The 26507-nt window shown below is 40.1% G+C and overlaps 1 protein-coding gene across 8 annotated transcripts in view; it reads right to left on the reverse strand.

Moving 5' to 3' along the window:
- NCKAP5 (NCK associated protein 5) overlaps window positions 1-26507 on the reverse strand; it is a 1012185-nt gene that overhangs the window by 299843 nt on the left and 685835 nt on the right. For 7 of the 8 annotated variants that reach the window (XM_067025888.1, XM_059055602.2, XM_059055601.2 and 4 more), the window contains one exon: window positions 17062-17211. The exons of the other annotated variant lie outside the window; for it this stretch is intronic. In XM_067025888.1, coding sequence (XP_066881989.1) covers window positions 17062-17211 — 150 coding nt within the window. The remainder of the gene's footprint in view (window positions 1-17061; window positions 17212-26507) is intronic. 8 annotated transcript variants of the gene reach the window in all.

A 26507-nucleotide genomic window follows, 5' to 3' on the forward strand; every position in this document is an offset into this window, starting at 1 on the left:
AACATGCGGAATATTTTTGATACATTGCACAAAAGAACAAGGTACTATCTGTATAAAGCGACATTATGATTTCCTAATTTGATTAAGTAGAGCAGAAAAAAAAAAGACTGAAAATATAGGCACTAAAATGTTATTAGCAGATATTTCTGATTGGTGTAATTACAATTTATCCATTTCCTTATATTTTCCTGATTTCCTATAATGTGTCTATTGACTACCTTTATAATCAGAAATTTACTAGTACAAAGTTACATACTGGCATAGGAAGGGATTTTTGTTTTTAAACTTCAAGCCCCTTTACCAAAGAGGAGTTTTTGTCTCTAATCCTAACTTAGTGATTGTTGCTAAGTGAACCACAGCTGGAGACAAATTAATCAGGAAAAAGAGACACACCGGGTTCCTTAAGACAGGGATGTCTGGAGCTACCTGTCAGCAAGCTGTCATAGAATCTAAAGATTAGAAGGAAACAGGGATTTCTACTCAGACGACCACCAGCACGCTGCCTTATAACTTTTAAACTTTCTTTTTATATTGTCTGAGGATAGGAGAGGATAAAACTGAGAGGAAGAGGAAGGTAAGAACTCGAAGCCAATCAGGAGTGCTATGCAACAGACTGTTTCTCTCATCAGCAAAGAGCCAAGGCCAAACATGGGCATTTCAAACCCACAGCCATGGCACAGGAGCCATCAAAGGGCAGGCTAGAAGCCACTTCTGAGCACTTTTGATTATAAACTTTCCTCAGGCTCAAAAGTTCTCTGGCACTGGGCACATGTGGGAAGGGCTTCTGAACCTAGGTTTGAAGATTCAGGGAAAGTTCTACTCATGACTGGGGGCGCATAGACAGGTTAGATTAAAAACAGGTTGAGACCAATGAAATTGTATTGGGTTTGGTACTGAAATGGACCTAAGGTGTTTGAAGAGCTTTCAATATCACTCTAAAAGCTGTATCGGTGGTTCTCAATTCTGTCTGTGCATCTGAATCACCCTCGGCGTTTTGTAAAAGCACAGATATTTAGTTCCCATCTTAGATTTAAAAGACTTGGAATTTCCTGAGTTGTCTGGTAGGTAGGCACCTGACTTCAGAAGCTCTGTTTCTGCATAGGTTTCACCCCTCTTGTCTGCTTGCAGATTTCACTGTTACATTTATATTTCTCCCTCCTGCATGGTGGATTTCACCCTTTCCACTGGATGGTTCCCATGGGCGCACCAGCATGCCCTAATGTCACCTGTCTTTTTCCAAGAGCTCCTCTTGTATCATGTCTCTCTTCAGCTATGACTCTCCCCCATGTTGGCTGCACTTCATAGGAAAACTCAGAAGAGCTGTCTGTCTCCATGATGTCTCCATGACCTTACCTTCCTACCCACTCAATCAGAAACTTTTGTTATCAAGCTTTTAGCTAACCTATCCCTCACCAGAGCTAGCGAGGATTTCCGTTTCCACTTGCTATTATCTCCTCAGCATTCAACGAGGCTGCCCTTGGAACACTTTCTTCTTTAGGCTTCCATGACCCCTCATCTTTCTGATTTCCTCCTACCACACTAGCTGCTGTTTCCCAGTCTCACTTGCGAGCTCCTCTTCCTCTGCTGGACCTCCGAGAAAGGGGCGCCCCAGGGCTCTGTCTTCTGCTTCCTTAAGGTCCACCTTTACACATACTTCTGATACGACCTTATTAAATCCTACAACATAGAATGTCATCTACATGCTGATGACTCTCAAAGCCATATCTCTAGCCCTGATCTTGGCTTTGGATATCCAACTGCCTATCGAACACGATCACTTGAATGTTTAATAAGCATCTCAACTCAACGTGGACACAACAGATTGGTGATTCTACATTCCTTCCCCCAAGTCGCCTCTCCTCCTAGCGTTGCCTCTCTCAGAAATTTGGAACAACCCTATATTCAGCTGCTAAGGTCAAAAACCTAAAAGTCACCCACATTTCTCATTTTCTCTTATAGTCCACATCCAATCCTTCAGTAATTCCAATAGGTTTTACTTCTAAAATATGTTCTTCCTTGACCATTTCTTGCCAGCATAGCATAGTGAAACCATACAACTGGAAGTCAAATTCTGACTCTCACACTTAACATGACCTTAGCCAAGTTACCCAACTTGTCTGGGGCTCAGTTTCCTAATCTGTAAAATGAGGATGATAATAATCCTATCTGCCTCACTCCACAGGGTTGTTATGAAGATTAAAATAGTGTGTTTGTACATGTGTATATGTGTGTTTATGTGTGAATGTCATCATTGTTATTCCTCACTAGTTCAATGATATTATTATAGAGTTTTATTATTTTTATTCCCTGGTAGTCCTAGGTACCTACTCTAGATAGGTCTAATGGCATGTTTTGTTAGGAATCTGAAACAACCTCCTACCTGGTTTTCCTGTCTCTACCTCTGTCCCACTATTAGCCCTCAAACTAGCAAGAATTGCCTTTTTTTTTTTCAGTACGCGGGCCTCTCACTGTTGTGGCCTCTCCCGTTGTGGAGCACAGGCTCCGGACGCGCAGGCTCAGTGGCCATGGCTCACGGGCCCAGCCACTTCGCGGCATGTGGGATCCTCCTGGACCGGGGAAGGAACCCGTGTCCCCTGCATCGGCAGGTGGCCTCCCAACCACTGCACCACCAGGGAAGCCCAGAATTGCCTTTCTAAAGCACAAGTCAGATCATGCTACTTCCCTAGTTAAAAATCTTTACTGGCTTCCCTTTACATGTATCATTAATGTTTAAAGTCTTTACTGTGACTGTGACCTAGAAGGTTTTACAGGGTCTAGCCTCTGTCTACCTCTCTGAACTCAATTTCCTTCCAGTTTTCAAATCTTATACCTTATTTCCCCAGGACAAAGTTCTTACTTCTGTTTCTCTAAGTGGCCAAGCTTTCTACCATCTCTGGGCTTTCACACTTGCAGTTTCTTCTTATTCTTCTTCCAGATCCTCACACAGCTGTCTCCTTTTTTTTTTTTTTTTTTTTTGAATTCTTGAGTATTTATTTTCTAAAATTAGTAAAACTGCCTCTTTTTAAAGTAGGAGTTGCGTATGGGGAATTGCCTACGAAATGACAGAAAACATTATTACAAATGGCATACTAGCCTTAAAGAGTTGAGGTTTCCTTTTTGAGGCATTAGATAAACTTGAATAAACATACACAGTAAAGGAATGAGCTGGACTGTGTGGGATAATTCTTAAGAAATTAGGGGTCAGCACTCCTTTTAAAAAAAACTATATTTATTTATTTATTTTTGGCTGTGTTGGGTTTTCGATGCTGCGTGCGGCTTTCTCTAGCTGCAGCAAGTGGGGGCTGCTTCTCATTGTGGTGGCTTCTCTTGTTGTGGAGCACCAGCTCTAGATGTGCAGGCTTCAGTAGTTGTGGCATGCAGGTTCAGTAGTTGTGGCTCACAGGCTCTAGAGCGCAGGCTCTGTAGTTGTGGCACAAGGGCTTAGTTGCTCCACGGCATGTGGGATCTTCCCGGACCAGGGCTCGAACCCGTGTCCCCTGCATTGGCAGGTGGATTCTTAACCACTGTGCTAATAGAGAAGTTCCATGTCTCCTTTTTATTATTTATATCACCTCCACATGGCCCGATTTGAGAAGCCGTTGTAGGTAAGTACCTCTCCTATTTCCATCCCCAGGCTCTCTACTACTGTATCACCTCATTTTTTTTCTTATTTGTCTATTCATTTCTTTTTGCTTATTTATTATTTTATTTAAGTATGTACATCTGTCTCATTCTCTGGGGCTGAGGACCATAAAAACTGATCAAATCCCAGTGTCTAGAACAGCATTTGGTCCATAGAAGGCATTCAGTAGATAACTATTGACTACAAACTCAACATGTAATTGTGATGTGCAGCCAGATTTGAGAAATACTATCTTAAACCACTTCATTTTAAACAGGAGCTACCAATTAACAAGAATGCTTATCATTAGCACTTTAATTGTCCTATTTTCATGGAAAGTATAACTGAGTCGAGAAAGCTGTTTTTCACTTTAACACATTTAAGTGCCATATTTTTGTCTGCATAAATTAAATCTTTCCTGTAAGAAGCCAAGTTCTTCTGACCTTGAGTCTGTAGCTAAGGTTTTAGAAAGCACCTGGAGGCTCAGAACACCCAAGTGGTCTCAGGCCAGTACTCCTCCTGGCTATAGAGTCTGGGAATCAGAGATGTGATGGAGTTGTGAGTGAGCGAAGGGATGTCCAGCTTGATTTCTAGTCAGGTGTGAAGTTGGTTAATGCAGTGGTCCCCAACCTTTCTGGCACCGGGGACCAGTTTCATGGAAGACAATTTTTCCATGGACGGGGGCTGGGGCACGGTGGGCAATGGTTCAGGTGGTAATGTGAGTGATGCAGAACGGCAGATGAAGCTTGCCTGCCGCTCACCTCCTGCTGTGTGGCCCAGGTCCTAACAGGCCACGGACTGATACCTGTCCTTGGCCCAGAGGCTGGGGACTCCTGGCTTAATGCATGGAGAGAAAGGGCTGGTTGGTGTGTGGGGAGGGAGTCTAGAGACAAGCGATCATGTATTTCAAAGAGCGTGCCAAGAGCAAACTTGGGGCTTGAGGCCAAAGCCCAGGAGTAGAGAAAAGGGAAGGCACAAAGTCAAATCAATGGACGGTGGAGGTCAAGTCTGGGAAGATCCTTTAAATCAATGGTCTGGGATGAAGTGGGAAAACAGGAGTGGTCTGTGACACAGGGGCCTGTGACATGGTGGCACTGTGCTGTTGAAAATGGTGAGCTCTATTTTGAGAAAGCAGTCTCTGAGACAGCAGCCATGGAAGTCTAAACTTTTCTAAAAAACAGAATACAACACACCTAGCACTGAAGAGTTACAGAAAACAAACAGCATCCAGATCACCCATGTGGTCCTTATGGCACAGACATAAAATATACCAAATGGTTTCTCCACCAGACATCAGGACCTTAAACAAAAATTATAATTTACACCCAGGGGAAGCAGTTGCTGGATGGTGAGGATAAGTGTCCTACTCCTCTTCATGAATGACTTACAATTGTTAAAACCAAGGCACTGAGAAAACAACTGCTAAGAGGAGAAAGAAAATGTGTGAAATGCATGTGTATATGAAATTATTATTTTGAACTGCTGGCCCAGGAGATTTTGTTTTTGGAAGGTAAATGTCTTATTTAGCAAAATACCTTGATGAGCCAGTGAATGGCGTAGAATGAGACCATGAACGGGGTGTAGGGACCGGTAAAGCTCTATGTAGTAAAATGATAAGGAGCAAGGCTGTGGAGAGGGAGTGAGCAGGAAAGCACTAGCTATGCTGTATGGCAGGAGGCTGGGAATTGAGGAGAAGGCGCTAATAAGGAATGCCCAGCAGCTGAAGGACTTGAAGGCAGAGCCATCTAAAGGCCAAGTGCAAAGCCCTTAGCCTTGGGGATATTATGCACGACCACATATCCTTTGTGGGGTTGGATTTTGGGAAAAGTAGGTAAAGTGGATTCCGTTTCACATGAGATTGTTTCTGAAAGGAGAAGAAAGGGGGATTGAAAGTTGAGTGGGGTAGGAACTCAGCCCCAGGAATGACCACAGGAGGGAACGACACTGGGGTGGGACTGGTGGTGGGGATGGGAGCCCTAGACTTTCCTCAGGTTGGGGGATCTGATGCTTGGAGAACATATACTTAATTCTCAAAGTCAGGGATCACTCAGCTATAATCTAAGCTGTTTTTTTAAAAAATTTATTTTATTGGATGGCTTCACTGGTGGCACAGTGGTTGAGAGTCTGCCTGCCGGTGCAGGGGACACGGGTTCGTGCCCCAGTCCAGGAAGATCCCACATGCCGCAGAGCGGCTGGGCCCGTGAGCCATGGCCACTGAGCCTGCGCTTCCGGAGCCTGTGCTCTGCAATGGGAGAAGCCACAACAGCAAGAGGTCTGCGTACCGCAAAAAAAAAAAAAAAAATTTGTTTTATTGGAGATTCAAGATGATGGAGGAGTAGGTGGACGTGGAGTTCATCTCCATGGATGCATCAGGAATACATCGACAGATGCAACAATTCTCACAGAACACTGGCTGAAAACTAGCAGAAGATCTTGGACAACAGAAAGGACTATAAAGATCCCTGCATAACTGGGTAGAACAGAAAAAAGAAGGGAGAAGGAGGGGGACAGGAAGCAGGATGGGACCTGCACCCTGGTGTGGGGGAGCTGAAGCAGAGGAGAGATTCCTGAATTAGAGGAAACCCCCTCTCTGACTGGGAAACTGACCGGGACAGAAGGGAAGCATTTGAGCTGTCAGAAGAGGGTGAAGCAGCCAATCTGTGGCAGACAGGACAGAGGGAGAAATACACAGATGGTCCGTACCGTAGCCCTACATCCCTGCACGGGGAAGTGCATTCACAGGTGTGCCAAGGGGGTGGGGAGCTGATGCATAGGAATTGGAGAACAGGCCCAGAGCGAGAACTGCTGTTGGCTGTGGAGAGACGGACCAAGGGGATAGGAGGGAAGAAATCCGCAGCAGAGAATGCTACAGAGGAAGACTGGACTGCCATGGAAGCAGGGCACTACTGCTGAGTCACACACAGGGGGAGGAGCCACTATTGTAATCTCTCTCTGCCCATGTGCCAGCGCCTGCCGACGACAATAAAAGAAGCCCGCTCAGGGCTGGCTCTCGTGTGCCAGCTGCTGAGCAATAAAAAAAGCTCCCTCAGAGGTTGCCCTAATGTGCCGGCTACAGGGCAATTAAAAAAAAAAAAAAAAAAAAAAAGCCCTTTCAGGTTTGGCCCTCACGCACCTGCTGCCAGGCACCAGAAAAACCCCAGCCAGGGCTGGCCCTCATGTGCCTTATGCTGAACACCAGAAAAGGCCCTCACTAGGGACATATCTCTCACGCCCGTGGCTGCTGGCTTCCCTACACATTTGGCGCTGCCAGGGCTCCTGCGATCCAAGCAGTCATACCACCTCTGTGCCCAGTCCTCACAGGGACAGACCCAAGAGCTCCAAGGCAGCCTCAGGACCAGACTCCTGGGGGTGGACCACACGCAGAGGTGGGGATAAAACCAAAGCTGAACCCCAGGGATGGGGTGACTAAGGAAGAAGATCGAAAATCTTTCCATCAGCTCTACAAGCTGCAGATTAAATCCCCATGATCAGCTACGTAGACCCTGTGTCTATGGAATATCTGAGTATACAATGAGTGTTCCCACAAGTGAAAACAGTCTAGCTCTGGCAGCTGTGGACTTTGGGGGCAGCACACACAGGAACTGGATCAGATCAGAGTCTGAGGGGTCCCCACAGGGCCCACAGCAGGTCCAGAGACCAGCCCAGAGGCAGAGGAGGGCCTCCTGGGAAGGCAGAGAGGGCTGTGGCTCACGGTGTGTGCAAGGACACTTACAGTGTAAATCCCAGGGAAACATAATTATTACTATTAATTTTATTATGTTTTGATTCATTCTGTTGTTGGTCCTATTTTTTTTTTGGTTTCTTTCTTTTTCTTTCTTTGTTGTTTTAGTTTTTTTTTTTTTTTTAGTCTTTTGGGATCTCTGTTTTGTAACATGTTTTTTTTTAATTTTTACTTTTAAAAATATATTTCTATTTTTACTTTTGCTTTTCTGTTGTTCTGTGTTCTTTTCCCTTATTTTTTTCTTCCTATATTTTTACATATAATTATATATATATCTATGTGTATATATATATTTTGTTGTTGTTGTTGTTGTTTCCATTTCTACTTTACCTTTCTCTTGTCCTGTGCTTTTTCCCTTTTTATGTTATTTTATTATTATTATTTTTAAATCATTTTTATTGGTTGTTCTGTTTCCTTGCTTTATTCTTCAGCTGGCACACTGCTTTTCTTTTGTTCTTAGGTTGTGTGTTTTTGTTAGTTGTAATCCTAATTGTCTGATTTCATTTTTTAGTTCTTCTATTTGTCTAGTTGTTCTTTTACTTTTTGTTTTATTTGGCTCTGTTTTTGTTTCTTTTATGTGTGTGTGTTTCCTTGATTCTGGTTTTGATTTTGTTTTTACCATTTCTTCAGGGTTTTGTCTTTTTTTTTCTTTAATAAACTTTCTTTATTTTTATTTTTTGTAGTTCTGTTTCTATGTTGCTTTTCTGTTGCTCTGTGTTCTTTCCTCCTTCTCTTTCTCACTTTTTTAAAATAACATTTCTGGCAGTTTGTTTTGTTTCTTTGCTTCATTCTCCAGTTGGCACTCTGCTTTGGTTTTGTTTTTTGGTTTTGGGTTTTTGTCAGCTTTCTTCTTAATTGTTTGATTTTGTTCTTGGGTTCCTTTGTTTCTCTGTTTGTTCTCTTGCTTTTTGTTTTATTTGGTTCTGTTTTTGCTTCTTTTGTGTGAGTGCGTGTTTCCTCGTTTCTGTTTCTGTTTGTTTGATTTTACTTTTTACCATATGTCAGGGGTTTTCTTAGTCTTTTTTTTTTTTTTTTAATCTCCTTTATTGCTGGGATGAGTGACTTGCGGGATCTTGGTCCCTTGACCACAGTCAGGCCTGAGGCTCTGGAGTGGGCACACCAAGTCCAGGATGCTGGACCGCTAGAGAATCCTCAGCCCCAGAGAAGACTAATCACCGAGAGCTCTCACGGAGGCCTCTATCTGAATCCAAGACCCGGCTCCACCCACCTGCCAGCAGCTCCCAGTGCCAGATGCCTCACACCAAACAACAAACAAGACAGGAACACAAACCCACCCAACAGCACACAGATTTCCTAATATCATACTAAGCTCACAGACACCCCAAAACACACCACCTGACATGGCCCTGCTCATTAGAGGGAAAACACTCAGCTCCACCGACCAGAACGCAGGCACTGGTCCCTCCCATGAGGAAGCCTACACAAGACACTGGACCAACCCCACCACTTGGGGCAGAGAACAGAAGCAAAAGGAACTAAAACCCTGCACCCTAGGGAAAGGAGACCTCAAATACTATAAATTAGACAAAATGAGAAGACAGAGAAATATCCTACATGCAAAAGAGCAAGATAAAAACCCATAAGACAGAATAAATGAAGAAGAAATAGGAAAACTACCTGAAAAAGAATTCAGAGTAATGATAGTAAGGATGATCCAAAATCTTGGAAATAGAATGGAGAAAAGACAAGAAACGTTTAACAAGAAACTAGAAGAACAAAACAGCAAACAAAGAGTAATGAACAACACAATAACTGAAATTAAAAATACTCTAAAAGGAATCAGTAGCAGAATAACTGAGGCAGAAGAACAGATCAGTGAGTTGGAAGATCAGATGGTGGAGATAACTGTTGCAGAGCAGAATAAAGAATCAAAAGAATGGAGGACACTTTCAGAGACCTCTGGATCAGCATTAAGCCCACCAACATTCAAATTATAGGGGTCCCAGAAGAAGAAGAAAAAAAGAAAGGTTCTGAGAAAATATTTGAAGGGATTATAGTTGAAAACCTCCCCAACATGGGAAAGGAAATAGTCAATCAAGTCCAGGAAGCACAGGAAGTCCCATACAGGATAAATCCAAGGAGAAACACTCCGAGACACATATTAATCAAACTAAAAAAAAGTAAACACAAAGAAAAAAATATTAAAAGCGGCAAGGGAAAAGCAACAAATACCATACAAGGGAATCCCCATAAGGTTAACAGCTGATCTTTCAGCAGAAATTCTAAAGGCCAGAAGGGAGTGCAAGATATATTTAAAGTAATGAAAGGTAAAATCCTACAGCCAAGATTACTCTGCCCAGCAAGGATCTCATTCAGATTTGATGGAGAAATTAAAACCTTTACAGACAAGCAAAAGTTAAGAAAATTCAGCACCACCAAACCAGCTTTACAATAAATTCTAAAAGAACTTCTCTAGGCAGGAAACAGAAGAGAAGCAAAGGACTTACAGAAACAAATGCAAAACAATTAAGAAAATGGTAATAGGAACATACATACCAATAATTGCCTTAAATGTAAATGGATGAAGTGCCCCAAGCAAAATACACAGACTGGCTGAATGGATACAAAACCAAGACCCATATATATGCTGTCTACAAGAGACCCACTTCAGACCTAGGGACACATACAGACTGAAAGTGAGGGGATGGAAAAAGATATTCCATGCAAATGGAAATCAAAAGAAAGCTGGAGTAGCAATACTCAGACAAAATAGACTTTAAAATAAAGACTATTACAAGAGACAAGGATATATAATGATCAAGGGATCAATCCAAGAAGAAGATATAACAATAGTAAATATCTATGCACTCAACAGAGGAGCACCTCAATACATAAGGAAAATGCTAACAGCCATAAAGGGGAAATCGACAGTAACACAATCATAGTAGGGGACTTTCACACCCCACTTTCACCAATGGACAGATCATCCAAAATGAAAATAAATAAGGAAACACAAGCTTTAAATGACACATTAGACTAGATGGACTTAGTTGATATTTATGGGACATTCCATCCAAAAACAACAGAATATACTTTCTTTTCAAGTGCACACGGAACATTCTCCTAGATAGATCATATCTTAGGTGAAAAATCAAGCCTTGGTAAATTTAAGAAAACTGAAATCTTACCAAGTATCTTTTCCAACCACAACACTATGAGACTAGATATCAATTACAGGAAAGAAAACTGTACAAATTACAAACACATGGAAGCTAAACAATACACTATTAAACAACGAAGAGATTACTGAAAAAATCAGAGGAAAACAAAAAATACCTAGAAACAAGTGACAGTGAAAATAAAACGACCCAAAACCTATAACCTATGGGATGTAGCAAGAGCAGTTCTAAGAGGGAAGTTTATAGAAATACAATCCTATCTCAAGAAATAAGAAACATCTCAAATAAACAACCTAACCTTATACCTAATGCAATTAGAGAAAGAAGGACAAAAAGAAAAAAGCCCAAAGTTAGCAGAAGGAAAGAAATCATAAAGATGAGATGAGAAATTAATGAAAAAGAAATGAAGGAAAAAATAGCAAAGATCAATACAACTAAAAGCTGGTTCTTTGAAAAGATAAACAAAATTGACAAATCATTAGCTAGACTCATCAGGAAAAATAGGGAGAAGACTCAAATCCACAGAATTAGAAATGAAAAAGGAGACATAACAATTTATACCACAAAAATAGAAAGGATCATGAGAGACTACTACAAGCAACTATATGCCAATTAAATGGACAACCTGGAAGAAATGGACACATTCTTAGAAAAGTACAACCTTCCAAGAGTGAACCAGGAAGAAATAGAAAACAAGAAGAGACCAATCACAAGCACTGAAATTGAAACTGTGATTAAAAATCTTCCAACAAACAAAAGCCCAGGGCCTGATGGCTTCACAGGCAAACTCTGTCAAATATTTAGAGAAGAGCTAACACCTATGGTTCTCAAACTCTTCCAAAATATAGCAGAGGGAGGAACACTCCCAAAATCATTCTACGAGGCCACCATCACCCTGACATGAAAACCAGACAAAGATGTCACACAAAAAAGAAAACTACAAGCCAATATCACTGATGAACACAGATGCAAAAATCCTCAACAAAATACTAGCAAAAGAATCCAACAGCACATTAAAAGGATCATACACCATGATCAAGTGGGGTTTATCCCAAGAATGCAAGGATTCTTCAATATATGCAAATCAGTCAGTGTGATACACCACATTAACAAACTGAAGGATAAAAACCATATGATACTCTCAACAGATGCAGAAAAAGCTTTTACCAAACTTCAACAGCCATTTATGATAAAAACTCTCCAGAAAGTAGGCACAGAGGTAACTTACTAAACATAGTAAAAGCATACATGACAAACCCACAGCCAACATCATTCTCACTGGTGAAAAACTGAAAGCATTTCCTCTAAGATCAGGAACAAGACAAGGGTGCCCAGTCTCATCACTATTATTCAACATAGTTTTGGAAGCTTTAGCCACAGCAATCAGAGAAGAAAAAGAAGTTAAAGGAATCCAAATTGGAAGAGAAGAAGTAAAACTGTCAATATTTGCAGATGACAAGATACTATACATAAAAAATCCTAAAGAGGGCTTCCCTGGTGGCGCAGTGGTTGAGAGTCCGCCTGCCGATGCGGGGGATGCAGGTTCGTGCCCTGGTCCGGGAGGATCCCACATGCCGCAGTGAGCCACAGCCGCTGAGCCTGGGCATCCGGAGACTGTGCTCTGCAGCGGGAGAGGCCACAGCAGTGGGAGGCCTGCATACCACACACACAAAAAAAAGAAAAAAAATCCTAAAGATGCCACCAGAAAACTACTAGACCTAATCAATGAATTCGGTAAAGTAGCAAGATACAAAATTAATGCACAGAAGTCTCTTGAATTCCTATACACTAATGATGAAAAATCTGAAAGAGAAATCAAGGAAACACTCCCATTTACCATTGCAACAAAATGAGTAAAATACCTAGGAATAAACCTACCTAAGGAAGCAAAAGACCTGTATGCAGAAAACTATAAGACAGTGATGAAAGAAATCAAAGATGATATAAACAGATGGAAAGATATACCATGTTCTTGGATTGGAAGAATCAACATTGTGAAAAAGAATACTACCCAAAGCAATCTACAGATTCAATGCAATCCCTATCACATTAGCAATGGCATTTTTCACAGAACTAAAACAAAAATTTCCCAATTTGTATGGAAACACAAAAGACCCGAGTAGCCAAAGCAATCTTGAGAAAGAAAAACAGAGCTGGAGGAATCAGACTCCCTGACTTCAGACTATACTACAAAGCAACAGTAAGCAAGAAAGTATGGTACTGGCACAAAAGCAGAAACACAGATGAATGGAACAGGATAGAAAGCCCAGAGATAAACCCATGCACATACGGTCACCTTATCTTTGACAAAGGAGGCAAGAATATACAATGGAGAAAAGACAGCCTCTTCAATAAGTGGAGTTGGGAAAACTGGACAGCTACATGTAAAAGAATGAAATTAGAACACTCCCTAACACCATACAGAAAAATAAACTCAAAGTGGATTAAAGACCTAAATGTAAGGTCAGACACTATCAAACTCTTAGAGGAAAACATAGGCAGAGATCACAGCAAGATCCTTTTTGACCCACCTTCTAGAGTAATGGAAATAAAATAAAAAATAAACAAATGGGACCTAATGAAACTTCAAAGCTTTTGCACAGCAAAGGAAACCATAAACAAGATGAAAAGACAGCCCTTAGAATGGGAGAATATATTTGCAAATGAAGCAACTGACAAAGCATTAATCTCCAACATATACAAGCAGCTCATGCAGCTCAATATCAAAAAACAAACAACCCAATCCAAAAATGGGCAGAAGACCTAAATAGACATTTCTCCAAAGAAGATATACAGATTGCCAGTAAACACACGAAAGAATGGTCAACATCACTAATCATTAGAGAAATGCAAATCAAAACTACAATGAGGTATCCCCTCACAATGGTCAGAATGGCCATCATCAAAAAATCTACAAACAACAAATGCCAGATAGGGTGTGGAGAAAAGGGAACCCTCCTGTACTTTTGGTTGTAATGTAAATTGATATACCTACTATGGAGAACAGTATGGAGGTTCCTTAAAAAACTAAAAATAGAATAGTCCTACTACTGGCATATACCTTGAGAAAACCATAATTTAAAAAGATGCATATACCACAATGTTCATTGAAGCACTATTTACAATTTCTAGGACGTGGAAACAACCTAAATGTCCATCAAGAGATGAATGGATAAAGAAGATGGTGCACATACATACAATGGAATATTACTCAGCCACAAAAGGAACAAAATTGAATTATTTGTAATGAGCTGGATGGACCTAGATTCTGTCATACAAAGTGAAGTAAGTCAGAAAGAGAAAACCAAATACCGTATGCTAACACACATATATGGAATCTAAAAAATGGTACTGATGAACCTAGTGGAAGGGCAGGAATAAAAACGCATATGTAGAGAACGGACTTGAGGACACAGTGGAGGAAGGGGAAGCTGGGACGAAGTGAGAGAGTGGCATGGACATATATACACTACCAAATGTAAAACCAATAGCTAGTGGGAAGCAGCCACATAGCACAGGGAGATCAGCTCAGTGCCTTGTGACCACTTAGATGGGTGGGATAGGGAGCGTGGGAGGGAGGCTCAAGAGGGAGGAGATATGGGGATATATGTATACGTATAGCTGATTCACTTTGTTGTACAACAGAAACTAACACACCATTGTAAAGCAATTATACTCCAATAAAGATATTAAAAAAATAAAATTTATTTTATTCATGTACAGTTGATTTACAGTGTTGTGTTAATTTCTGTATAGCAAAGTGATTCAGTTACACATATATATACACACACATTCTTTTTCATATTCTTCTCCATTATGGTTTATCACAGGATACTGAATACAGTTCTCTGTGCTATACAGTATGACCTTGTTGTTTATCCATTCTATATATAATAGTTTGCAACTGCTAATCTCAAACTCCCAATCCATTCCTCCCTAGGCTGGTTTTGAATAACAGTGATATTCATCAAGAACATAATATTAAAAGTAAATTTGTATCGCTTCTTTTCCACACCTTCTTGGGACCTGTTTGTGGAGCAGGAATTAAGGAAATCTGTTTTCCATCACCCTGACAACCATCCCTCTCTGCTCCTACCACACCAGGGGCCAAGGGATTAAGGTACACAAATATGGTTGTTTCAAAAATATACTGATGGAAAATAGTTTTGTTTTTTCTAAAATCTTGCTGTATGACATCAAAATTCACCCAAATAATTTTGAAGCATTATGGTTAATTCACCTACAATCTTGCAAAAGAGCATTTTGTTAAAGTGTATAAATCTATGTAGGGGGTCTGTGACCAGCTGTGATTACGATCTGTCAAAAGCAGCCCTCTATCTTCTCACAGTAATTGCTAACTTATGCAAAGGATTCTATACAGAGAACATAAATAGTAAATTTTTAAAAATCAAATAAAGTAAAATGAAATTCATAGGAAAATCAGATGATGTATGAGTGTGTATGTGGGGTATGCCTATATGTGATACGATTTCTTTTTATTATCTGTTTAAGCAGACAATAGTGAGATTTGGGAGCAAAGAGAGAGTTCACTTACTATTGAGCAAAGAATTTTACAGAACAAGCTCTGACACTGTGACTACAGGACATTAATTTAGAAAATAATACATGTTCGTAAATTAAAATTGCGGGGCTTTATGGCATTTAGAGACATCATCTATTGCATCCAAATGATGCTGGAGGCAAGAGTTGTTGCCTGAAGTGTAAAGATCTCTGTGAAAGGGAAAAAAAATGGTGCTTCTCATTTACTCAGTGAGGGTTTAAGAAACATTTGCTGCCAAAGGTATTTTTAAAATACTTTTAGCTTGATTAAATAAAATGTCCTTCACAAAGTTGTCTCAGTGACAATTAGATGAACTAAAAGCAATGTGCACCACAATCATCAACAAAACTAACAATTTAAGTATACGGTTCTAGGGAAATAAATTGTAATATCAACTCCTTCCTACTATTAAATCCAGTTAATTCAACCTCAAGACAAAGCCATGAGTTCTCAAAACTCTCAGATAACCACCTCGGTTTCCCTTGAGAAGGCTTTCCCACTTTTCATGGTGATTATATTAAAAATGATAAAAGTATGAGAACCTTTGGGGAAACAGGGGTGATTATTGGCCCTTTGCTGAAAAGGAACCATCAGCAGTTCCCTAAATTGACTTCTCTTCTGCCCCATATGTGACATAACGCACTTAAGTCACTCCTGTGTAGAGCAGCTGAAGTTTTTCATTCATAGTTCTTATATTAATCATTGCATTCAGATAAATGGGGGAAAAATCATGTAAGGAAAGGCAGGAGCCTTGGAGTAGGAGGATAGAAAAGACCATATGCCAGGCACTGCTGTACAAATATTTACTCACTTAACCCTCGATACTTCTCTGTAAGGAAAGTTACCATTATCATCCCCAGTTTTGCAGTTGAGGAAACAGACACACAGAGAGCCTAATTAATTTGCCTAAGGTTTCAAAACTAGAAAATAATAGAACTGAGATTCGAACCCAACTCCAAAATGCATAATCTTATTTATTTTGCTTCACTATTGCTGAGGAAATTAAGTAAAAATGGCATGCACCTACAGACAAGGTGGTAGGTTAGGGTTAGGGTCAGGATTGCAGAAACCAACTGTAGAAAACAAGATCTCTCGAGGTCTTATTTCTTCACATTACTGCAGGAAGTTTCAGGATTCTGTAGACACTATGGAAGAACTACATTTTTAGATACTGGCTGATGGTCCCTTGTGCTTAGTTTAAGAAAAGGTGGGCTTACCATAGTCCTTGCTTAAAAATGATTATGTCTCAGTTCTATATGCAAACAGAACATTTATTGAAGGTAGGTAAGCCAACTCATGGACAAAGGCATCTTTGCTAGATCTTTCAGCATGTGAACCAATAACTGAAATGCTCTTTGAGGACTGCTATAAATATTCAGGAATTAACACTCGAAGTGATGTCAAATGCCACTAAGTAACAGACAAGAGTTTTCAAACTGTTTTGGAGGACTACAGTGGTTGAAAACCCTCCTTAAAGCACCCCTTAGCTCAACTTCACCTCTATTTTTATATGTCTTACATGGTGCACTTCTGCACAAGCTTTTTTGTTTTTTGAAGAAATAGCTCTACTGCTTAAAATTATTTTTCTTACAATCGCCCTTACATAGTATTCAATATTTTGTTTATTCATTCACTTATTTGATCATTAGGCATTGGGAAACAAAGAGAAATATCACATAGCCCTTCCCTCAAGGAACTTGTAATTTTAGGGAAACTGATCCAGTTTGAGGGTCAAACTGAAAGTAAAATGAATTATTGATCTATGCACTTTTTTAAGGCAGTACAATCATAGTCACTAGGTCAAGACTCTTTCAGGGTCACAAATTTTAACTCTGTGCTCATCATTGACAAACGCATCCCAGTGGGAGCTACTAGATCCTATTAGTCTGGGAGAACTAAGAAAGGAAGATTGATATTTACTCAAAAGCAGGGCCAATACAAGAAGCAGAACATGGTTATTTTTCTGTAAACGTGTAAAAATGGTTCCATTTCTTACCTCTAGAGCCTTCAATCTTTCTAACAGCAATTTGGTCTTTTCTTTCCCCTCATCTGCACTGCTGCCTTCACTCCTTGAATCCTCATCTACCACCATGTGACAGTCTTCCAAAGCTTCCTTGTGTTTTCTCTCTTCCTCTGACAGTTTTTCCTGAAGCAAGAAAGAATTGTTGTTTTCAATAATCTCCACTGAAAAATAAGCAAGAGTTTAAGGTTGAGAAGTTTGGAACCTCCCTACTCTTTTTGCATGCTTTCTGGGGCTGAGGTAGAGAAGGTTTAGCTAAACAAATTCTGAGTGGGGCTTACATTAGTAAACACAGTAGATAATTTTAATGAATCTTAGTGGGACAAGTCATTGAGTCACCACCACTGAATGCACACGTCCTCTGCTTTGTTGGAGAAGTGACTGAGCCCATAAAAACGGTAGGTGGAGTCATGTGGTTAATCCATTTTTATATGCAGCATGAAATTCAGCTGTGCTCTAAACTGGGGAAAAATAAGTCAACCTTGATACCTTGACTTGTGAACAGCTTACCTCCTCAAAATAAGATCATCAAAGTCACTGGACATGCAACCAATCCATTAATTTAAGGGAAAAGAAAATATCACAAAATATTAAAATGATAATGATTTCAGCATTCTAAGCTGAAACCATTTAGTTCCTTTGGCTCACTAATGACAGGGCTCTTAAGGACCCTACAGTCCCCGTTCTAACACTCCAGGACTTGTACTATAGCCTTGAGGCAGACATAAAATGTCATCTAGTCTTCCCTCCCTGCTTGCTGGAGGCTCCTCACTCAACCTTGTCTCTGGCAGCTCTTCGGAAGTAGAGAAGTATTAATTTGAGCCTCATGATTGGCTCTTGTTTTCAAGGGAAAAAGAAATGTCAAGAGCCTATCATATGAAAATAGAATTTCATCCATTTTTTTACATACATCAAGATACCGTGCCACAGAATCAGGTGACATCATTCCGTCACACTTTTGAATTCTAACCACAATGCTGCAGAAATCTCTGTATTAAAAACAGCTGGTTGGCAACCATGTGGGCTAAACTGGATTATCAATGGTGAGAGGCTTCTTTATAGTTAGCATTAAACTAAGATCATTTGCAAATACAGAAGCACAAAAAATATGATTCTTAACCTTTAAGCACTTAAAAAATCTACTGAGAAAAGAATAGCATAAGTGGGAAAAAAAAACAACAGGTTTTCAAACTGTGTTCACTAAAGTACTTTGGAAGTCCTGAAATTATTTAACTTATTTTTTGAAAATAAGATATGAAGTAAGTAAAAATGTCAATGTATATGTACACATATATAAATAGACATGAGTATCTATAGATATATAAAACACTGGAGATGACATAGAAACTTGACCCATGTTAATCTATACAGATAAACAGGTGTTAATCTGTTTCCTACAGATTTTAAGATATAATTTCCCTTTCTTTATATGAATGTGCAACTGACTAGGCAAGTGATAGCTCTCTATGAAATCAGGCCTGGGCAAGTCCACATACAACCTACAGGTGTGTTCACTTCTGCAGCAGGTTTAAGTTCAGCTCAGATTCATGCTCAGTAAGTTTAATGTTCAGATCCTCAGGCTGGGACAAAAATCCAGGTTATGACTGTATTTTTACAGCTTTGACTCTTTAAGGTTTGTTCACTCAGCAGACTTTCACTTCCATGATAAGAAACTTGAAATCTGCAGTTACCAACACAATTTTGAAATAAAGAGATCCTTCTACTTCTCCTTCAAGATGTGGGATCACTGTAATTAAACACTAACTTGGGACTGTAAAGCAAGCTTTTAAAAAATATCATCTAGGGAGGGATCTTCAAGATGGCGGAAGAGTAAGACATGGAGATCACCCTCCTCCCCACAAATACATCAGAAATGCATGTACATGTGGAATAACTCCTACAGAACACCTACTGAACGCTGGCAGAAGACCTCAGACCTCCCAAAAGGCAAGAAACTCCCCACGTGCCTGGGTAGGGCAAAAGAAAAAAGAAAAAACAGAGACAAAAGAATAGGGACGGGACCTGCACCAGTGGGAGGGAGCTGTGAAGGAGGAAAGGTTTCCACACACTAGAAGCCCCTTCCAGGGCGGAGACTGTGCGTGGCGGAAGGGGAAGCTTTGGAGCCAGGGAGGAGAGCGCAGCCACAGGGTGCGGAGGGCAAAGTGGAGAGATTCCCACACAGAGATCGGTGCCGACCAGCACTCACCAGTCCTAGAGGCTTGTCTGTGCACCCGCCGGGGCGGGCGGGGGCTGGGAGCTGAGGCTCGGGCTTTGGTCGGATCGCAGGGAGAGGACTGGGGTTGGCAGGGTGAACACAGCCTGAAGGGGGTTAGTGTGCCACGGCTAGCCAAGAGGGAGTCGGGGAACAAGTCTGGAGCTGCCGAAGAGGCAAGAGACCATTGTTTTGGGTGCATGAGAAGAGGGGATTCAAACCAACGCCTAAATGAGCTCCTGAGACAGGTGCGAGCCGCGGCTATCAGCGCAGACAGCAGAGACAGGCATGAGACGCTAAGGCTGCTGCTGCCGCCACCAAGAAGCCTGTGTGCAAGCACAGGTCACTCTCCGCACCTCCCCTCCTGGGAGCCTGTGCAGTCGCCACTGGCAGGGTCACGTGATCCGGGACAACTTCCCCGGGAGAATGCACATCGAGCCTCAGGCTGGTGCAACGTCACGCTGCCTCTGACGCCGCAGGCTTGCTGCGCACTCAGTGCCCCTCCCCCCGGGCCTGAGTGAGCCAGAGCCCCCGACCCAGCTGCTCTTTTAACCCCCTCCTGTCTGGGCGAAGAATAGACGCCCTCAGGCGACCTACGCGCACAGGTGGGGCCAAATCCAAAGCTGAACCCCAGGAGCTGTGCGAACAAAGAAGAGAAAGGGGAATCTCTCCCAGCAGCCTCAGCAGCAGCGGATTAAATCTCCACAATCGACTTGACGTGCCCTGCATCTGTGGAATACCTGAATAGACAACGAAGCATCCCAAAATTGAGGCGGTGGACTTTAGGAGCAACTGTAGACTTGGGGTTTGCTTTCTGCATCTAATTTGTTTCTGGTTTTATGTTTATCTTAGTTTAGTATTTAAAGCTTATTATCATTGGTAGATTTGTTTATTGATTTGGTTGCTCTATTCCTTTTTTAAAATATATATATTTTTTCCTTTTTCTTTTTTGCTGAGTGTGTATGTGTCTGCTTCTTTCTGTGATTTCATCTGTATAGCTTTGCTTTTACAATTTGTCCTAGGGTTGTGTCTGTCCATTTTTGTTTGTTTGTTTGTTTTGTTTTTTGTGTAGTTTTTAGTGCTTGTTATTACTGGTGGATTTGGTTTTGGATCTGGCTGCTCTCTTCTTTCTTCTTCTTACGAACTTTTTTAATTTTTAAAAATATATTTAAAATTTTTTTATTTTAATAACTATTTTCTGTTCCTTCTTCCTCCCTCCCACCCTCCCTCCCTCCCTTCCTCCCTCTCTCTCTCTCCATCTCTCTCTCTCTCTCTCTCTCTCTCTCTCTCTCTCTCTCTCTCTTTCTTTCTCCCTTTTCTTCTGAGCCATGTGGCTGACAGGGTCTTGGTGCTCCAGCCGGGTGTCAGCCCTGAGCCGCTGAGGTGGGAGAGCCGAGTTCAGGACATTGGTCCACCAGAGACCTCCCAGCTCCAAGTAATATCAAATGCTGAAAACTCTCCCAGAGATCTCCATCTCAACGCTAAGACCCAGGTCAACTCAATGACCAGCAAACTACAGTGCTGGACAGACACCCTACGCCAAACAACTAGCAAGACAGAAACACAACCCCACCCATTAGCAGAGAGGCTGCCTAAAATCACAATAAGGTCACAGATGCCCCCAAACACACCACCAGATGGGGACCTGCCCACCAAAAAGACAAGATCCAGTCTCATCCACCAGAACACAGGCATTAGTCCCCTCCACCAGGAAACCTACACAACCCACTGAACCAACCTTACCCACTGGAGACAGACACCAGAAACAATGGGAACTACGAACCTGCAGTCTGCGAAAAGAAGACCCCAAACACAGTAAGAGAAACAAAATGAAAAGACAGAAAAACACACAGCAGATGAAGGAGCAAGGTAAAAACACACCAGACCAAACAAATGAAGAGGAAATAGGCAGTCTACCAAAAAAGAACTCAGGGTAATGATAGTAAAGATGATTCAAAATCTTGGAAATAGAATGGAGAAAATACAAGAAGCATTTAACAAGGACCTAGAAGAACTAAAGAGCAAACAAACAGTGATGAACAACACAATAAATGAAATTAAAAATTCTCTAGAAGGAATCAATAGCAGAATAACTGAGGCAGAAGAACGGGTGAGTGACCTGGAAGATAAACTAGTGAAAATAACTACCGCAGAGCAGAAAAAAGAAAAGAGAATGAAAAGAATTGAGGACAGTCTCAGAGACCTCTGGGACAACATTAAATGCACCAACATTCAAATTACCAGGGTCGCAGAAGAAGAAGAAAAAAAGAAAGGGACTGAGAAAATATTTGAAGAGATTATAGTTGAAAACTTCCCTAATATGGGAAAGGAAATAGTCAAGTCCAGGAAGGGCAGAGAGTCCCATACAGGATAAATCCAAGGAGAAACATACCAAGACACATATTAATCAAACTATCAACAATTAAATACAAAGACAAAATATTAAAAGCAGGAAGGGAAAAGCAAAAAATAACATACCAGGGAATCTTCATAAGGTTAACAGCTGATCTTTCAGCAGAAACTCTGCAAACCAGAAGGAAGTAGCAGGACATATTTAAGTGATAACAGGGAAAAACCTACAACCAAGATTACTCTACCCAGCAAGGATCTCACTCACATTCAATGGAGAAATTAAAAACTTTACAGACAAGCAAAAGCTAAGAGAATTCAGCACCACCAAACCAGCTTTACAATAAATGCTAAAGGAACTTCTCAAGGCAGGAAACATAAGAGAAGGAAAAGACCTATAATAACAAACCCAAAACAATTAAGAAAATGTTAATAGGAACATACATATCGATAACTATCTTAAATGTAAATGGATTAAATGCTCCAACCAAAGATACAGACTGGTTGAATGGATACAAAAACAAGACCTGTATATATGCTGTCTATAAGAGACCCACTTCAGACCAGGGACACATACTGACTGAAAGTGAGGGGATGGAAAAAGATATTCCATGCAAATGGAAATCAAAAGAAAGCTGGAGTAGCAACTCTCATATCAGACAAAATAGACTTTAAAATAAAGACTATTAGAAGAGACAAAGAAAGACACTACATAATGATCAAGAGATCAATCCAAGAAGAAGATATAACAATTGTAAATATTTATGCACCCAAAATAGGAGCACCTCAATACATAAGGCAAATACTAACAGCCATAAAAGGGGAAACTGACAGTAACACAATCATATTAAGGGACTTTAAAACCCCACTTTCACCAATGGACAGATCATCCAAAATGAAAATAAATAAGGAAACACGAGCTTTAAATGATAAATTAAACAAGATAGACTTAATTGATATTTATAGGACATTCCATCCAAAAACAACAGAATACACTTTCTTCTCAAGTGCTCATGGAACATTCTCCAGGATAAATTATATACTGGGTCAAAAATCAAGCCTTGCTAAATTTAAGAAAATTGGAATTGTATCAAGTATCTTTTCTAGCCACAACGCTATGAGACTAGATATCAATTACAGGAAAATATCTGTAAAAATATACAAACATATGGAGGCTAAACAATGCACTACTAATTAACCAGAGATCACTGAAGAAATCAAAGAGGAAATTAAAAAATTCCTACAAACAAATGACAATGAAAACACAGCAACCCAAAACCTATGGGATGTAGCAAAAGCAGTTCTAAGTCAGAAGTTTATAGCAATACAATCCTACCTCAAAAAACAAGAAACATCTCAAATAAACAACCAAAACTTAATGCAATTAGAGAAAGAAGAACAAAAATCCCCCAAATTTAGCAGAAGGAAAGAAATCACAAAGATGAGATTGGAAATAAATGAAAAAGAAAGAAGGAAATGATATGAAAGATCAATAAAACTAAAAGCTGGTTCTTTGAGAAGATAAACAAAACTGATAAAACGTTAGCTAGACTCATCAAGCAAAAAGGGAGAAGACTCAAATCAATAGAATTGGAAATGAAAAAGAAGGAATAACAACTAACACTGCAGAAATACAAAGGATAATGAGAGACTATTACAAGCAATTATATGCCAATAAAATGGACAACCTGGAAGAAATGGACAAATTCTTAGAAAAGCACAACCTTCCAAGACTGAACCAGGAAAAATAGAAAATATAAACAGACCAATCACAAGCATTGAAATTGAGACTGTGATTAAAAATCTTCCAACTAACAAAAGCCCAGGACCAGATGGCTTCACAGGTGAATGCTATCAAACATTTAGAGATGAGCTATCCTTCCCTATCCTTCTAAAACTCTTCCAGAATATAGCAGAGGGAGGAACTCTCCCAAACACATTCTATGAGGCCACCATCACCCTGATAACAAAACCAGACAAAGATGTTACAAAGAAAGAAAACAACAGGCCAATATCACTGATGAACATAGATGCAAAAATCCTCAACAAAATACTAGGAAATAGAATCCAACAGCACATTAAAAGGATCATACACCATGATCAGGTGGGGTTTATCCCAGGAATGCAAGGATTCTTCAATATATGCAAATCAATCAATGTGATAAACCATATTAACAAACTGAAGGATAAAAACCATATGATAATCTCAACAGATGCAGAAAAAGCTTTCAACAAAATTCCACGCCCATTTATGATAAAAACCCTCCAGAAAGTAGGCCTAGAGGGAACTTACTGAACATAATAAAGGCCTTATATGGCAAACTCACAGCCAACATTGTTCTTAATGGTGAAAAACTGAAACCATTTCCACTAAGATCAGGAACAAGACAAAGTTGCCCACTCTCACCACTATTATTCAACATAGTTTTGGAAGATTTAGCCACAGCAACTAGAGAAGGAAAAGAAATAAAATGAATCCAAATAGGAAAAGAAGAAGTAAAACTGTCAGTGTTTACAGATGACATGACACTATACACAGAGAATCCTAAAGATGCTACCAGAACACTACTAGAGCTAATCAGTGAATTTGGTAAAGTAGCAGAATACAAAATTAATGCACAGAAGTCTCTTGAATTCCTGAAAGAGAAATTAAGGAAACACTCCCATTTACCATTGCAACAAAAAGAATAAAATACCTAGTAATAAACCTTCCTAAGGAGACAAAAGACCTGTATGCAGAAAACTAAAAGACACTGATGAAAGAAATTAAAGATGATACAAACAGATGGAAAGATATACCATGTATTTGGATTGGAAGAACCAACACTGTGAAAATGACTATACTTCCCAAAGCCATCTACAGATTCAATGCAATCCCTATCAAACTACCAATGGCATTTTTCACATAACAAGAACAAAAAATTTCCAAAAAATCTGTAAGAAACACAAAAGACACCGAATAGCCAAAGCAATCTTGAGAAAGAAAAACAGAGCTGGAGGTATCAGTCTCCTGGATGTCAGACTATGCTACAAAGCTACAGTAATCAAGACAGTACGGAGCTGGCACAAAAACCAAAATATAGATCAATGGAACAGGATAGAAAGCCCAGAGATAATCCCTTGCACATATGGTCACCTTAGCTTTGATAAAAGAGGCAAGAATATACAATGGAGAAAAGACATCGTCTTCAATAAGTGGTGCTGGGAAACCTGGACAGCTACATATAGAAGAATGAAATTAGAACACTCCCTAACACCATACAAAAAAATAAACTCAAAATGAATTAAAGACCTAAATGTAAGGCCAGGCACTATCAAACTCTTAGAGGAAAACATAGGCAGAACACTCTATGACATAAATCACAGCAAGATCCTTTTTGACCCACCTTCTAGAGAAATGCAAATAAAAACAAAAATAAACAAATGGGACCTAATGAAACTTAAAAGTTTTTGCACAGCAAAGGAAACCATAAACAAGATGAAAAGATAACTTTCAGAATGGGAGAAAATATTTGCAAATGAAGCAACTGACAAAGGATTAATCTCCAAAATATACAAGCAGTTCATGCAGCTCAATATCAAAAAAACAAACAACCCAATCCAAAAATGGGCAGAAGACCTAAATAGACATTTCTCCAAAGAAGATATACAGATTGCAAACAAACACATGAAAGAATGCTCAACATCACTAATCATTACAGAAATGCAAATCAAAACTACAATGAGGTATAACCTCCCACCAGTGTGAATGCCCATCATCAAAAAATCTACAAACAGTAAATTCTGGAGAGGGCGTGGAGAAAAGGGAACCCTCTTACACTGTTGGTGGGAATGTAAATTGATACAGCCACTATGGAGAACAGTATGGAGGTTCCTTAAAAAAATAAAAATAGAACTCCCACACGACCCAGCAATCCCACTACTGGGCATATACCTTGAGAAAACCATAATTCAAAAAGAGTCATGTATCACAATGTTGATTGCAGCACTATTTACAATAGCCAGGATATGGAAGCAACCTAAGTGTCCATCGACAGATGAATGGATATAGAAGATGTGGCACATATATACAATGGAATATTACTCAGCCACAAAAAGAAATGAAATTGAGTTATTTGTAGTGGGGTGTATGGACCTAGAGACTGTCATACAGAGTGAAGTAAGTCAGAAAGAGAAAAAGAAACACCCTATGCTAACACATATACATGGAATCTAGAAAAAAAGAAAAAAAAAGTGGTTCTGAAGAGCCTAGGGGCAGGACAGCAATAAAGATGCAGACGTAGAGAATGGACTTAGCACACGGGGAGGGGGAAGGGAGAAGGGGGAAGGGTAAGCTGGGACAAAGTGAGAGAGTGGCATGGACATATATACACTACCAAATGTAAAATAGATAGCTAGTGGGAAGCAGCCGCATAGCACAGGGAGATCAGCTTCGTGCTTTGTGACCACCTAGAGGGGTGGGATAGGGTGGGTTGGAGGGAGACACAAAAGGGAGGAGATATGGGGATATATGTATATGTATAGCTGATTCACTTTGTTATAAAGCAGAAACTAACACATCATTGTAAAGCAATTATACTCCAATAATGATGTTAAAAAAATATCATCTACCTCTACTTTTGTATATGTGTGTGTGTGTGTGTGTGTGTGTGTGTGTGTGTATATATATATATATATATATATATATATATATATATATATATGTGGGCATATATGCCCATGTGTGTATACACACACACACACACACACACACACACACACACACATATATATAGATCCTGAAATAATTAGGATACTGTAGCTAATTAAAGCAAAGAAACAAAGAAAAGACACTGGTGTCATCAACTGAAAGCCAAAAGAC

The sequence above is a fragment of the Kogia breviceps genome, chromosome 2 (genome assembly GCF_026419965.1).
Source record: "Kogia breviceps isolate mKogBre1 chromosome 2, mKogBre1 haplotype 1, whole genome shotgun sequence".
NCBI classification, from domain to species: Eukaryota; Metazoa; Chordata; class Mammalia; order Artiodactyla; family Physeteridae; genus Kogia; species Kogia breviceps.